Source organism: Equus quagga, chromosome 13, assembly GCF_021613505.1.
Source record: "Equus quagga isolate Etosha38 chromosome 13, UCLA_HA_Equagga_1.0, whole genome shotgun sequence".
NCBI classification, from domain to species: Eukaryota; Metazoa; Chordata; class Mammalia; order Perissodactyla; family Equidae; genus Equus; species Equus quagga.
Window position 1 is genome coordinate 20,190,416 of NC_060279.1, and position 14,058 is coordinate 20,204,473.

The 14,058-nt window shown below is 38.1% G+C and overlaps 1 protein-coding gene across 1 annotated transcript in view; it reads left to right on the top strand.

Annotated features, from left to right (window-relative positions):
- Positions 1 to 3,739: 3,739 nt before the first annotated feature.
- The window catches only part of PRG4 (proteoglycan 4), a 16,538-nt gene continuing 6,219 nt past the window's right edge, over positions 3,740 to 14,058 (top strand). The window contains exons 1-7 of the mRNA XM_046682943.1: positions 3,740 to 3,754; positions 4,343 to 4,444; positions 7,177 to 7,299; positions 8,608 to 8,727; positions 11,231 to 11,377; positions 11,898 to 12,020; positions 13,487 to 14,048. Coding sequence (XP_046538899.1) covers positions 4,369 to 4,444; positions 7,177 to 7,299; positions 8,608 to 8,727; positions 11,231 to 11,377; positions 11,898 to 12,020; positions 13,487 to 14,048 — 1,151 coding nt within the window. The 5' untranslated portion in view covers positions 3,740 to 3,754; positions 4,343 to 4,368. The remainder of the gene's footprint in view (positions 3,755 to 4,342; positions 4,445 to 7,176; positions 7,300 to 8,607; positions 8,728 to 11,230; positions 11,378 to 11,897; positions 12,021 to 13,486; positions 14,049 to 14,058) is intronic.

The following is a 14,058-nucleotide window of genomic DNA, read 5'->3' on the forward strand; positions in this document are numbered from 1 at the left end:
TGATGTAACAAAAAGACCCCAAGTTAGAGTTGTTCAAGTGAAATGGAGATTCATTTCCTTTTATGCAACTCTCTGACTAGTCCTGGGAGAGGGAGTGCATGTGTGTTCCATAAGGGATGCCATTCCCTAGGCTGCCCTCCTTGTCTGCTTGAACAAGGCTGGTCTCTGATGTCTGCCTTCCAGTCTGCAAGAAAACAGGAAGTCCAAGTCAAACAACTTCCTGTTAGGAAAGTAGAGTAGAAGTTGCACATATCTCTTCTATTCACATTACACTGGAGAAAATGCAGCCATCTGGCCACACATATCTGAAGGGGAGGCTGGGCAAGGTAATCTTTAGTTGGACAACTAGAAAAAGGTAGAAAAGATCGGGAGCAATTATCAGATTACCACAGTCTCCAAAAGCGAATGCAATAATACCTTTCTCATTTAATGGTCAGACTTTTGATGACCATCCAGAAAAAAGGCACAACCCTTTACAGTATGTGAAAATGCCATGAACCGAACAGACAGAGGTAGTCCCCAAATCCTGTCTCTATTCCATATGAGAGGAGAGGACTTATTCCACTCCTAGAGTACTCTAACGTAGCACTGTGACCAAAATAACGGCAATAAAGAGCAGGCTTACATCTGTGGTTTTCCCCTGGCATGCCTCAGTTTTTTCTAGGTTGCTGCTGGAATAAAATGACACACATCAAAGATGTGGAAAGGTGGAGAGAAGCCACACCCTGGCTACAGGGCGAAGTGACAGCTAACAGCAGGGACGGAGACAGAACACAGCAAATAGGAGGGCAGAACAGTCCGGGATAATTTAATGCAAAGAAAATATTCCTAAACACACTTGAAGGTTCTCTGAAGGCATTACTGTGTTTCTGCCAAGTACAGAAACTGATGTTCCTGAAGGTCAACTGTGGGCAAACCATCCCTAGAAAATGAGTATAGGATCCAACACTCTTTGAGTCCTCTCCATCTCCCCTTACCCTACTGTCTCCATCTCCTCCATACCAAAAACCAATCTCGGGATAATTTTTATCCCAATTAGATAGGATTTAAGTAAACATTAAGAGAACACTTTTAATGAGTAAAGAAATCTCAAAGGAGGAACCTAAAACCTAATGGAATGATTTCTGTGTGATCAAGAAAGAAAGTTAAATGGCCCAATATTCACAGAATGAAGTGTTTAAGACAGTTTGTAAAGATATATTTAATAGATAAAATTAAATGCTTCCATGCTTTAAGGGCAAACTTTACTTACCCAGACAGCCTCATTAACCAATAGAATTACACAAATCGTATATTTCTTTATAAGTTAAACCTCATGAACTTGACATTGAATAAAGTTTCTCACTCTTTTTCATACTTTGTCATGCAGAGAAAACATGTTTGATGACAATGAGAATGTGTTAATGGATATGTTTCAGGTTATTATTGGCCATAAAAGAGCGTGTGTGTATGTGTGCACGTGTGCATGTGTGTGTATTTTATTTGTGAATTTTCCAAGCCTAAAACTTGGACTTAAGGAGAAGTGTTACTAGAGCAGATCATTCAATCAATTTAAGAATGTCATTTGCCATCATCACAATGAATTTGTCCAAAGGAGGAAAATGATAGTATGGATAGTTCTAAAAGGCAGTAATCAGAAAGAAATTTATATTTGTTTTAAGAATATGTGTGTGTGTGTATCTCTGTATCTGATATTCTTGGTCTTCCCAGCATTTCAAACAATTAGTAACGGAACACTTTAAAGGTTAGACTTGAAAAAGTCACAAAGCTTCTAGCTTCCTCCTCTTGACCTCGGTAAAGCTAAGAGTTAAGAGAATTTGTTTTAATTCCACCCAACAGGATCTTTTGTACATCTGCCGTGTATTGATTAGTGATTTGAAGTAACAGAAAGCATCTTTAGCCATCTTCACTCCCAAAGAGGGAATCTGCCATAAAGATATTGAGGAAGAAGTCACCTGGGTCTCAGGAACAAGGAGGATCCAAGACCTAGAAAGCTATCAGAACTCTCTCTGCTGCTCTCTGCATGGCTACTTCGTTCATTTGCATATGTATATTCTGAAGAACTTTCTCTACTTCTTTAGACCGTGATCAGAAGTTGTACATGTTATACGTCCACATAGACAGACTTGTAATCTCTGAATCCCATTTCTGCATTTCCAGGATAGTAAAACATACTGGCCAGTTTATTTCAGGTTTCTATTCCTAATCCTATCAGCTGTTGATAGGGCAAAATCACGTATATAAAAGTGGCTAAAAGGGAAATGTCCCTAAAGGTGGGGAGGTAGTTCCCAGGGAAAAGAGATTATTTATAAATGAGTAGATAGTCTCTAATTTATCCTTATACAGAATAAGCATTGCGGGAGCAAAAGAGATGTTTATGGCATAATCCCTGCCTTTACAAAGGTCACAATCTCATAGACCCTCAAATACACGTGAAGGAGTAAAATTTAGTATTACATTTAAGCACTGAAGTGATGGCTCTGATCAAAAGGGAGCTGGATATAGTGGAAGCATGACGGAACTTAGAATGAAAAGACATAGGTTCAAATCTTGGCTCCAGCTCCTACTCCTCATGTATCCTTAGATGGGCCACGGATTCTTCATTTGTGGGTCTTCATCTTATTTGTAAAATGTGAATGATTATATTTAACTTAAAGGCATTTTGTGATCATTAAATGCAACATCTACCAAATACATAGGGCACAGTGGAGTCCAGGTTACAACAGTTTGGTTCAACAAGCAAGTGTTAAACATATAACCTTGGGGAAGCACTGGACAAGATGCTGGCAAGACAATTAAGATATAGGTGTCGTTTGACTTTGCGGAAATCACAGTCTGTTGGCGGGGGTAGAAAGGAGACAGATGAACAGATAATTTCAATAAAATGGAGTATGTTTGTTGACTATGATTCTGGAAGGGGTTTGGATTGACCTAAGAAGGTTTCGGGGAGATGCTAGGACATAGGCTAGGCCTGGTGTAGGTAGACAGGTTTTGAATAGGAACATTCCATGTCCAGCTGGGGTAAAACCTTGAACTGAGCTCTCTCAACTCTGAAACGTTGATACTTCACATTTTCTGCGGCAAGGAAGCTAAGTTAGTACTAAAAAAAGACTTTCTCCAAACACTGCTGTGCTTAAATAAAGAGGCTAAGAGAGATATCAGTACAATTTTTAAGCAGGTTTTTACACGGTAAAGGAAGCTAGAAAATCCACAGTGTAGATCATCATTTAGGTAGTTGAGAACCTATTTTCTGCGCTCAGCGAAAATGAAAATCCTCAAGAAAAGAAATGCACATTTGATTTAATAGTGTAAGTTCTTAAAATTTATGCCACAAACTAATGCTAGATAAGTTTCAAAGCCACTCTTTGCTGGAGTTAACTGGGAAAAAAAAGGAAGCAATGATATCAGCATTTGACTATTTTAAAGTTGCTGCTTCAATATACTAGTTGAAGCCTGCCAGAGGGATTTACCATCTCAGAACAATTTGTTCACTTCACTTAGGAATTAAAAGTGTGTGTTGGCCGATAAATCTAAATTTATTTTGTAGTAGTCATTTTTCTTAATGGAAGTGTTTTCCAGATGTTGCCTAAGTCTAGTCGTCTGGGCCCTCTTCCAATAAATGAGGAAAGTTTGATTTCATAGGTTGTCACTGTTGATTTTGTCTAACCTTTGGACTAATTGATTCACCGCAATATATTTGCACCGATATATAAGACACCCAGGACATTGGAGAAATTCATCTATCCTTTTACTGGTAAGTGTCAAAGTTAACTTGCCTCATGGAATTAAATGTGTTTTCAATTCAATAGGAATATACTTTATTAAAGGTGTTTGAAAAAGATTTATAAGGACAGTAGTTGGAAAGTTTTGAATAGGGTCATATGTATGCAATACACCTGTTGAAGCTTATAAATTTATATTGAGAGTTAAGGGAAAGTTGGAAGGATAACTCTTCTGCTTGTTAAATTAAATTTTACTGAAGCTCATTATTTTCTTTTTTCCCAAGAGAGGGTTTAAACCTTCCACTGTAAGTACCTGCTATAATTTGAATAAAGTTTTAAGATAAGGCTGTTTTCTGTTTGGGGAAATTCTAAGTATTAAAATGATCAATAACATGACTGAGATGGTGAGTTGGTGATTTCTTCTGCATCAGATTAAATCTAATGATCAAATATTTACTGTGGAATTAAGGCTGATTAGTTTTCATAGTCTTGTCTCAAGATAGGATGGTTTTATCATTAAATTGCATTTTAAGAGTTACTGAAACACTGTTATGTAGCACAGGCATAAAGAAGTGGTGAGATTAAAGAGGAGTTTTCTGATACTTTTCTTTTCTTTTCAGTGAGGGCTTGGTGCCCGAAAACAACCATGGAGTGGAAAATACTTCCCATTTACTTGTTGCTGCTGCTTTCTATTTTCTCCATTCAGGAAGTTTCTTCTCAAGGTAACTTAACCATCAAAAATACTTTCATTTAACAGCTATTGCTAATCATTCAGTTCTGACTTTTATGACAACAAAAGAAATAGATTTCTAAACATGTACATTTGTTTGAGTTTAATGCATAGTACAATCTTAAAATTATGTAAAGCGTAGGTTGCATATTTATAAATATTTTGGAATTCTCACTTTTTCCTCGTGTACTATGGAAGCTTTCAAGAAGTTTTGAGCTTCTATTGAATAACTTTTGTGTTCTTTATTCTTGTGGTTCTTCCAAAAGTTTAAAAAAATACAGGCACTTAAATGATAAAACTATGCTGGAGTGATACAATATTATTAGATTAACTGAAAAGAATAATATTTAAGTAGCAGGTAATTTTTGCCTACATGGTTACAAAGAAATTTAACTAGTCTTTTACAGAATAAATTGTTGATAAATAAGTTATTTTAGGGGCCGGCTCCGTGGCCGAGTGGTTAAGTTTGCGCACTCCGCTGCAGCGACCCAGGGTTCGGATCCTGGGCGCGGACATGGCACCACTCGTCAGGCCACGTTGAGGCGGCGTCCCACATCCCACAACTAGAGGGACCTGCAACTAAGATATACAACTGTGTAAGGGGGGGGGGGGACGGTTTGGGGAGATAAAGCAGAAAAAAAAAAGATTGGCAACAGTTGTTAGCCCAGGTGCCAATCTTTAAAAAACAAAAAGTTATTTTAGTACCATGTAGATGTAGATATCATATTCCAATGAACATTTCCAAAGTTTCAAATGGCATTTTTTAATCTTGAAGATGGGCTCTCTTTCTTACAAGGAATATTCACCCAGATATGGACTTACACAGATGTGAATGTCATTTTATATTATAACATTGAACTATTCACAGTCCTTCAAAACAGAGTCGTCCTGGATGACAATTCTTCTTACTCATTTTTAGAAAACATTCGATGTAATCACCTTAGCAAAAGTCTCCAGCATGCAATCAATGTTGAGTAATGACAAAAATATCAATCTAGGGATTTTTGTTTCCCTTTTTTCTTTGATAAGCAAAATCTGAGAGAAGAAAAATCAAGGTCCACGATTGTTATGATGAAATTACATTTATAAAGTAGACATTTCCAGTAAAATAGTTAAAATTCTCATGAACCTGAGCATGAGAGATAACTGCCTGCCATGGACATAGTTTCAGAATCATTTAGATAAGAAAAGATGGAAAAATGCGTGAAAGCAAATATAAATATTTCATAAGGAATGATGACTATTCTGCTATCTCCAGACCCTTCTGATTTCTCATAATAATATTACAAGGTTCATAACACTGGGGGCACTTCGGAATCTACCTTTCCTCTGTAATAAAAAGTGGTTTTTCAGTAAGACAGTTTTATTTTCCTTTAAATAAATGAGTTTAAAATTAGCTGTTAAAATTAATAGCAATAAAAGTAGGACAGACATTTATGAAACTAAACATTTCCTGTAAAGAAAATTGATTTCCCATTGCAGAAATATGCTAAGTGTAAAAGAACAACATTTTGATGCTGTCTTGTCTGCTTTTCTTGCGACCATTTCCCATTCTGTTTTTTCTTTATATATAATATATGTATTTATATACATACACTATATATGCATTTTTGTTGTGTATTGTGTACAAATGTATGCAAAAAGTTCTGAGAGTTGTCCTAATATTTACTGTTTTATTTGTGTATTAAGACATTACCTTTCCTGGACTCACTATTTTGAGATTTTTTCAGTGTTTCAACGTCCCTCTGTGGATTTAGGACATTGCACCTGCCCGTTTCCATTCCAGGGATGGATCCAATTACATCTCTGTGGTTATCTCTCAGGGAGGTTTTCAAGGTGTTTTCCAAATGATTTTTAAAATATAGTTGAGGATAGTTATGCCTTTGTTCTTGTTTTGCCCAGAATAACTCTGTTCATGACCTTTATGTTCATGCCCAGATGCTATTTCAAGAGTTATTTATTTTGTACTCACTTTGGCAGTCGTCTTAAGCATCTGACTTCCCCAGTTATCACCACCAAGAAAGGGAGGAGGAAGTCCAGGAAAGTTCATGCTGGCAATGTAATTGGGTAGGAAAAATCTGGGCTTTAGAATCAGACATATCCGACTTTAAATTCTAGGTGAGCGGTTAATTTAGGATGACCCTATAATTTATTATGCAAATCAGGACACTTCTGAGAGTGAAAGAGGTCAATACAAATAGTTAATAGGTATTAATTGACTTGCCCTATATATACACTGGAACTATTAACTATCTGGTACCCTCGAGCAAGTTATTACAATTTCGTGTTTCGGCTTCCTTATCTCTAAAAAGGGCTGTTAATACTCTCCTGGCAACATTTTCATAAGCATTAGAGATAACATGTGACTCAGTGCCCAGCACAGACATGCTCAGTAAATGGCACCTCATCATCATCTCAGCAGCATCAATGAGCTGTAACTGCCACCCCTCCCCCAGAAAGATCACCCCTTTTATGCGAAGCCATTATTTTGCCTGATTTTCAAAAGCGTAGTTATCTTCTCAGTCTAGTAAAGAATAAAGTGGCATGATCAATGTCACCTAAGAGATCAGGCAACAATCAACTGGACCCGTTGCTAACTCTCATTCCCAACCTTTTCTAGTCAATATAATTCTCCCTCTCCCCGTGGCTTTGTCCTCCTCGTTAGATCTCTTCCCTTCTGTCAAGTGGTTTGGCCATGTTCACGCTAGTATTGTGTAATTTTAGATTTATCAAGCTGTGCAGGGAGATGTGGGGAAGGGTATTCTAGAGATGCCACCTGCAACTGTGATTTTAACTGCCAATACTACATGGAGTGCTGCCCTGATTTCAAGAAAGTCTGCACCTCGGGTAAGTCCTGCGAGATGGTGTCTCCTCCGTCAAGCAACACTGTTCTGTGAGAGTCCCCGTGCCCCCTTGCAGTGCTGCTTTCACACTATGTCACTCTTTTTGCTTAAGTGCCTTTCCCTTCCTCGCATAAATGTTGCAGTGTGCTGTACCTAACTATAGCATCAAAGCTTGTGACTACTGGGGGAGGGTGAGGAAGGCGTGGGAATTTGTCACTTGCGCAAGGTTATTGACTAGTGCCAAGGAAAATGTCTTGTTTTAAATAGAGAATAGTGTGACTTGGGAGTCATTAAGTAAATAGAAATGAGTAATTATTTACTACCAATCAGAGATATAATTGCTTAATGATGGGGCCCTTCAATAGTTTCATCAAAAGAATCCATGGATGTAAAATAATTTTGTCTACCATTTGACTTCTCGATATTAATATATTTCTAAATCACCTGAAAAAGTCGCTTTAAAGAGGAAGCATTAGTGTTTAATGAAGAATTTCAGTTAAAACCCAAAGAATGTGAATTTTAAATTATGAGTGGTATTTTATTTGAATATATTTTTCTCCATTTTGTTAACACAGAAACATGTCATATTCAACTTATGAAAATTATAGTTAAAATTGTTTCAAAGTTACATTTGCTTTAAAATTTGCATGTGAAGCTGATAAATATGTTGTTGTACAATTTATGTGATGTATAAGGTAACTATTTCAAACAGGTCTCGGTGAGTCAGTGTGCCTCTAACTGAGACTTTTCGGGAAATGAGCAGCCCTCTCTTACATGGTCCATGCCATGGGATTAGGCTGAAATCTTTCATCTCTACACCTTGCCTAGTTTGTCATAATAAAGGTCTCTGCGTTATAGATAATTTTTGAGCCTAAATAGTGGCTCATTGTAAGCCAGCTCTTTGGAACGTATTATTGTAGAATCTGAATGTTCAATTAACAAAAATCTATTACAAAGCGGTGGTGTACAGAGGAGAGGACAGAGGGATTTCATATGAAAGATACTTCACAATTTAGACTTTTCCCAGTATTCCATTGTCTGTACTTGTAAATGACTCAAGCAGAATTGGGGTATCTCTGGGAGCCTTGAAGGGCAAGAAAATTTCCCTAAGCCACATTTCTTTCTTGACTTGGGCTGTCTCTACTTGGCAAACCATCCATTTCTTCCTGGGTGATGTCCTCCAAATTCCAAATAAAGGACATAGATATGTACTTTCGGAACTCTAGTCAGCCGTTAGGTGGGAAATGGTAATCAATATACGGGTGTGGCTGCATCATCAATAATCCACAATGCCTTATTTTGCTCTGGGTAGAGCTTTCCTGTAAAGGTCGCTGCTTCGAGTCCTTTTCAAGAGGAAGGGAGTGTGACTGTGACGCGGACTGTAAGAAGTACGGCAAGTGCTGTTCCGATTATGAGAGTTTCTGTGAAGAAGGTAAGCATCACCGTACCCAAGATACTTCTGGGTACAGCCGCACCTGGGCACCTGTCTGAGCTTCACTGACAATGCCTACACACACTCCATCTAAGGTCTTGATTTTACTAACATACAAGCTCTTTCATATTAATTTTGTTTCACCAAGGTGAAATTAAAGAACGGAAGTCTGTAGCAGCAATCCCGGGTTCAGCCAGGCCCCGGGAGCACCAGAGATCGCCACTTGAGCAACAGAGAGAACAGGGGCTGAATGGACGTGCTTTTTTTCTTCAGCTATGGTTCAATTTCAGGTTAAATCAACAGTAACCAACACGTTTGATGATTTCTTGTCTCACCCTAATGGTGCTGACCTCACAAAATCAACTGCCCTTTGAGCTATCTGTGCTTTTGGCGTCAATGTTTTTGAACGTATATTTAAGGACAGAATCGACATTTTCATATTCTCTGAACTAGTACATTTCTGTGTTAGTTTAAGGCATTAAATTTACAGGCAAACCTACCAAGAAGTTGTTAACTGTTCGTTGTACTTCTCATCTCTACAGTCCCCCCAATAGTCTCTAACCTAATGCCTTTGTGTGATGGAGTCAATAAAAAGGCATAGTCCCATTTGAAAATCCTCTTCTCTAGTTACAGGTCCTGGAGGAGTATTCTGAAAGTATAATAGAACCCTCTAGATTTTACCCAAAAAACCAAGATTTTAAAAATATACTTAAATACTGAATTCCTTTCTTTTACCAAATGTTTGTTCTTAAATCCTACTTTGTTAAAACAAGAATATTTGTGGAGGTAAAATTGAAAATAAGCATGGCTTGCATAATCTTATTTTATTTAAACAAGGCTGTACCTCCTGCTTCTTTTGAACAGTGGAGAAATAGGATGGAAAACTGTTAATCAGCATAGTTGAGGGACATTTCTTAACTGTTCAGTGTTTTCATTGGAAAGCGTTCCAAAAATAGTGGAGGTAACACTCTGGTAACCAAAAACTCAGAGTGCAGAGTTCCTGCAGCTTTCAGAAGGACCCACAATGAATGATACATATTTATTCATTGTCCTCATAATTGTTTTGGCTGTGAGACAAAAACCTAAGCATTTATTTTGGGCAGAGGACCGGTGGGGAGAGAGGATGGTTAGAGAGTGACAAGGCATTGAGAGAACACATTAATAAAGACAATGATTCATGCTACTAAGTGGTAGTTCAGATTACCTGAGGTTTACCTAGAACTCAATGAACAAAATTGATGACGGTAAGCTTCCTTTACAGAGTTCACAGAGATAGTCAGGGTTCCAAGTGAAAATAAAGGAAGCACTCAAAGCTTCAATACTTTATTTTTTAAAAATAACAACCAGACTATCTTGCGACTCATCACGTAGTTGTTTCAAGATTGCTATAGATATACTGCTTGTAGGCATCCGTATGTCTCAAAATCATAACTTTTCAAGAATCAAAGGAATCATAGCAGTCAAGTGCCTCTGCATGTGGGTGAGAAAACAGTCCAAGAGGTTCATTGTTTTGCTCAAGATCTCTTGGCTAGTACGTGGCAGAACTCTTTCTCAAGTTGAGGCATTAGCGTTTTTGTTGGGTGGGAGGAGAAAGATGGTGGTCAGCTGACGGAGACTGCAGCAGGAGTTCTGAGGAGAAGTTTGGTAAAAACAGCAGGATTTCTCTCACCTCTCCTCCACCCAGAGCATCCCTACTGTTCTCTGCTTTCTTGTCTTTCAGAAGTTCCTCTCCTTTTTATTCTGGCTCCTCAAGATCAAAACATGTCCCAGCTCTTCTCTTCTAGACATGAAAAGGAGTGGGAGGAGGGGCCATAAAAAGCTTAAAAGACATATGTCAAACTGTTAACCGTTGTTTAGCTTGGAGAAGGGCAACAAATTTTGAGAAAAGCATAATGCAAGGTGTGAAATTTTTATAAGAGTGAATATTCATGTAGAACTTTTGTACTTAAAGAAATAAATGAAAGGTAATTTGGCACCATTTGATTTAAATGAATATGAAAACAGGAAAAATGTAATTATATTTCTCTTCTTGAGAGGACAAATACTTGTCATCCACATGCTGTAATTGTTTTTATCATCACAGAAGGCTGGCACAAGGGATGGAGTTCATAGAGTCAATTATTTCTTAGGCAAGGAAACACCTTCAGAAATCATCTAGAATAAACATTTCAATTTGCAGGCAAGAAAATGAAGTTCAAGAGAGTTAACCCATTTGCCCAAGGTCACAATGGTAGAGTCTTGCAGGCCTAGAACTGGAATTCAGGTCTTCTGATTCCTAAGCATTTCCTCCCTGTCATAACTTATAACAATTTGAGAACCAATATTTTATAGCAATGCATCTTCAGAATTAATTGGTTTGGAGTCATTAGCATTGGGCTAGAGCCTGCCTGTGCTGGTTTTCACCAGCATCTACTTTTGGAGCCAGATACATCCACGCCTTTCACAGTTAGTGTTGTGATGAATATGAACAAGATGTTAACCCACCTGTCTTGCTTGGCCTCAGTGCATAATCCCACATCACCACCATCTTCAAAGACTTCGCCTCCGCCTCCAGGAGCATCTCAAACCATCAAATCAACAGCCAAACGTTCACCCAAATCAAACAAGAAGAAGACTAAGAAAGTTATAGAATCAGAGGAAATAATAGAAGGTAGGAAGATGACAGCTGTAACAAAAGGAGGTTTCTGAGATGAAATAACCGTAGGTGGCCTACTTTTAAAAGACTTCTCATAGAACAGGGTAGTCTTATGAGTCACTAAAGGCTCGTTACACTTTTACTTGTTTTATATAAACCCTCAGGTATTTATTTTCCTTATTTACCAAACCCAATATGGATGGGTCTAGGTTAAAATAATCAGAAGAAACAAGTGTTACTGTAAAACAAGAGCAAAAACAAACAAGCAAAAAAGCCCATGATTTTCTTTGCAGAATCATTAGATTCTGTGAGATATAAGAAAGTCATACAGTTATATTGTATTTGTGATCAGCTCAAGTGTGTTGCTTTTAACCGACAGTTAAATTAAAATGTCAATTGATTACATTACGGATAAAATAAAGGCAGAATACAGACATTTGTAAACTAGTGCACAGCATTTCTTGTATTTGGACTGGCAATTCTTTTCTGCTTTAAATCACAGTTGGTGTGATCAACCTTTTTATTTGATTTATAGAACATTCTGTTTCTGAAAATCAAGAGTCTTCCTCCTCCTCTTCCTCTTCCTCTTCAACTATTCGGAAAGTCAAGTCTTCCAAAAATTCAGCTGCTAATAGAGAATTAAAGAAGAAACCCAAAGGTTTGAGCATTGATAAAGATCAAAGGCTATATCAATGCCATGCTAACAATAATTATGTCAAAGTAATGTGTGTTGGTAGAATGATTTGAGGACATTTCAATATTTGGGGGGGGTATAGCTTTATAAAAATTATTTTAGAAGATACCAATGAAAACTTCCATAGGAAATTAGTGCCAAGCAGCTAAGAAACCACTCCTTAAAACAAAGGAATAAAAAGATGCTATAGCAGCAACCGTGGAACCACAGGATGGCACCAGAGATGATTATTTATGGTTTTCTATTTGAATTCCTTTCTATCTGAAATCATTTTTCTTTCTCCTCCTTCTTCCTCTATCATCCTTGCGTTTTCATTTTTCCTTTCTCAGATTTTTTTTTTTTAACAAACGCATGTACTACTTTAAGTGTTTTAAAATGTTAATCCGTTAAATTCTCGTACACCTCTCTTGGAAAGGCAATATTATCATCCAGATTTTACAGATCCTCTTTATGATTTTCCTAATAAATTGCATGTCATATCTGGCTGATTTTTCTGTGGTAGAGAATGAACAACAGAGTAGGCTGTTACCTCCTGAAAAGAGATTCCCTTTGTTCTGCTTTTCATAATTTCCTGAATTCCTAAAATATATTCTCTTTCTCCAGGAAATACTGAATTCTGGATACTGGAGTTTTGAAGAACTTATTTCCTGGGTGGTTGTGACTTCTCTTGAAGTCTTCTCTCTTGCCGAATAGCCAGATATTTAATCTTTGAGTCATCCAGAGAGTCTTGCACACAATAGAAGTGCAAAATATGTTTGCTAAATGGAACTCATCTCAGTGATGTGCCCCTTGGGCTCTGTAGGTCACCTATGGGGTAGTTGCTATGGGAAATCCTGTTAGACAGGGTCTTTTTGCTGCCGTGGCATCCTAATCACCTCTCTATATCCACTGGGACTGTCAAGTTTAGGTGGGCAGAGGAAAGAGAGCGGCTAACAGCCATGCCTATGGAAACAGGGCTCAGCAAGGACTGTGGAGGTGACTGGAGCAGAACCCTTAGGTGCAGTTGTAGAGGCCTCTGAGGCAATTGGTGTAGTGAATCTACAAGATGTTGGAACTAGGTTTCCAGGAGGAAGGAAAGGGCACTGAGCAATGAGGAATAAGAGGAGTGGAGAAAGTGAGGGGCAAAGAGTGTTTAAATATAGAGAGATGCATTCAGTGTTATTGATCGTGTTGGCAATTTCAGTTGCCACTTGTTTCCATGTGTTACTTGTGTAGAGTTTCACTTGTGCTTTTCACCCCTTATCTTATTCATTCCCTAAAATAGCCAAATAAGATAGGTTGAGTATTTACCATTTCACAGTAAATTAATAGACAGATTAGAGGCAGCAATTTGCCTAGAGACACACTGCTAGTCAGTGATAAGGATCTTTATGTCACTATTAAAGAAGGAAAAAACGATTACAATAAAAGACATGTATTTTTTTCTCTAGTAAAAGACAGCAAGAAGAAAAGAACTCCTAAAAAGAAACCTACTCCAGAACCACCAGTTATAGATGAAGCTGGAAGTGGACTGGACAATGGTGATTTCATGCTCATCCCAACTCCTAAGATTCCTACCACCCAACGCAACAAAGTTACTACATCTCCCAAGATTACAACAGTAAAACCAATAAATCCTAAACCCAGTCTTCCACCTAATTCTGATACATCCAAAGAGACAACTTCAACACCCAATAAGGAGACAACAGTTGAAACTAAAGAGACAGAGATAACAAATAAAGAGACTTCAACTAGTGCAAATGAGAAGACTACTTCAGCTAGAAAGAGTACAGAGAAAACATCTGATAAAGATTTTGTACCCGCATCTGAAGTTCCTGCTAAATCTACACCCAAAGCTGAAACTACAACCAAATCCCCTTCTCTCACCACCACCAAGGGGCCTGCTCCCACTACTACTAAGGGGCCTGCTCCCACTACCACCAAGAAGCCTACTTCCACCACCACCAAGGGGCCTGCACCCACCACCCCCGAGGAGCCCGCACCCACCACCCCCGAGGAGCCC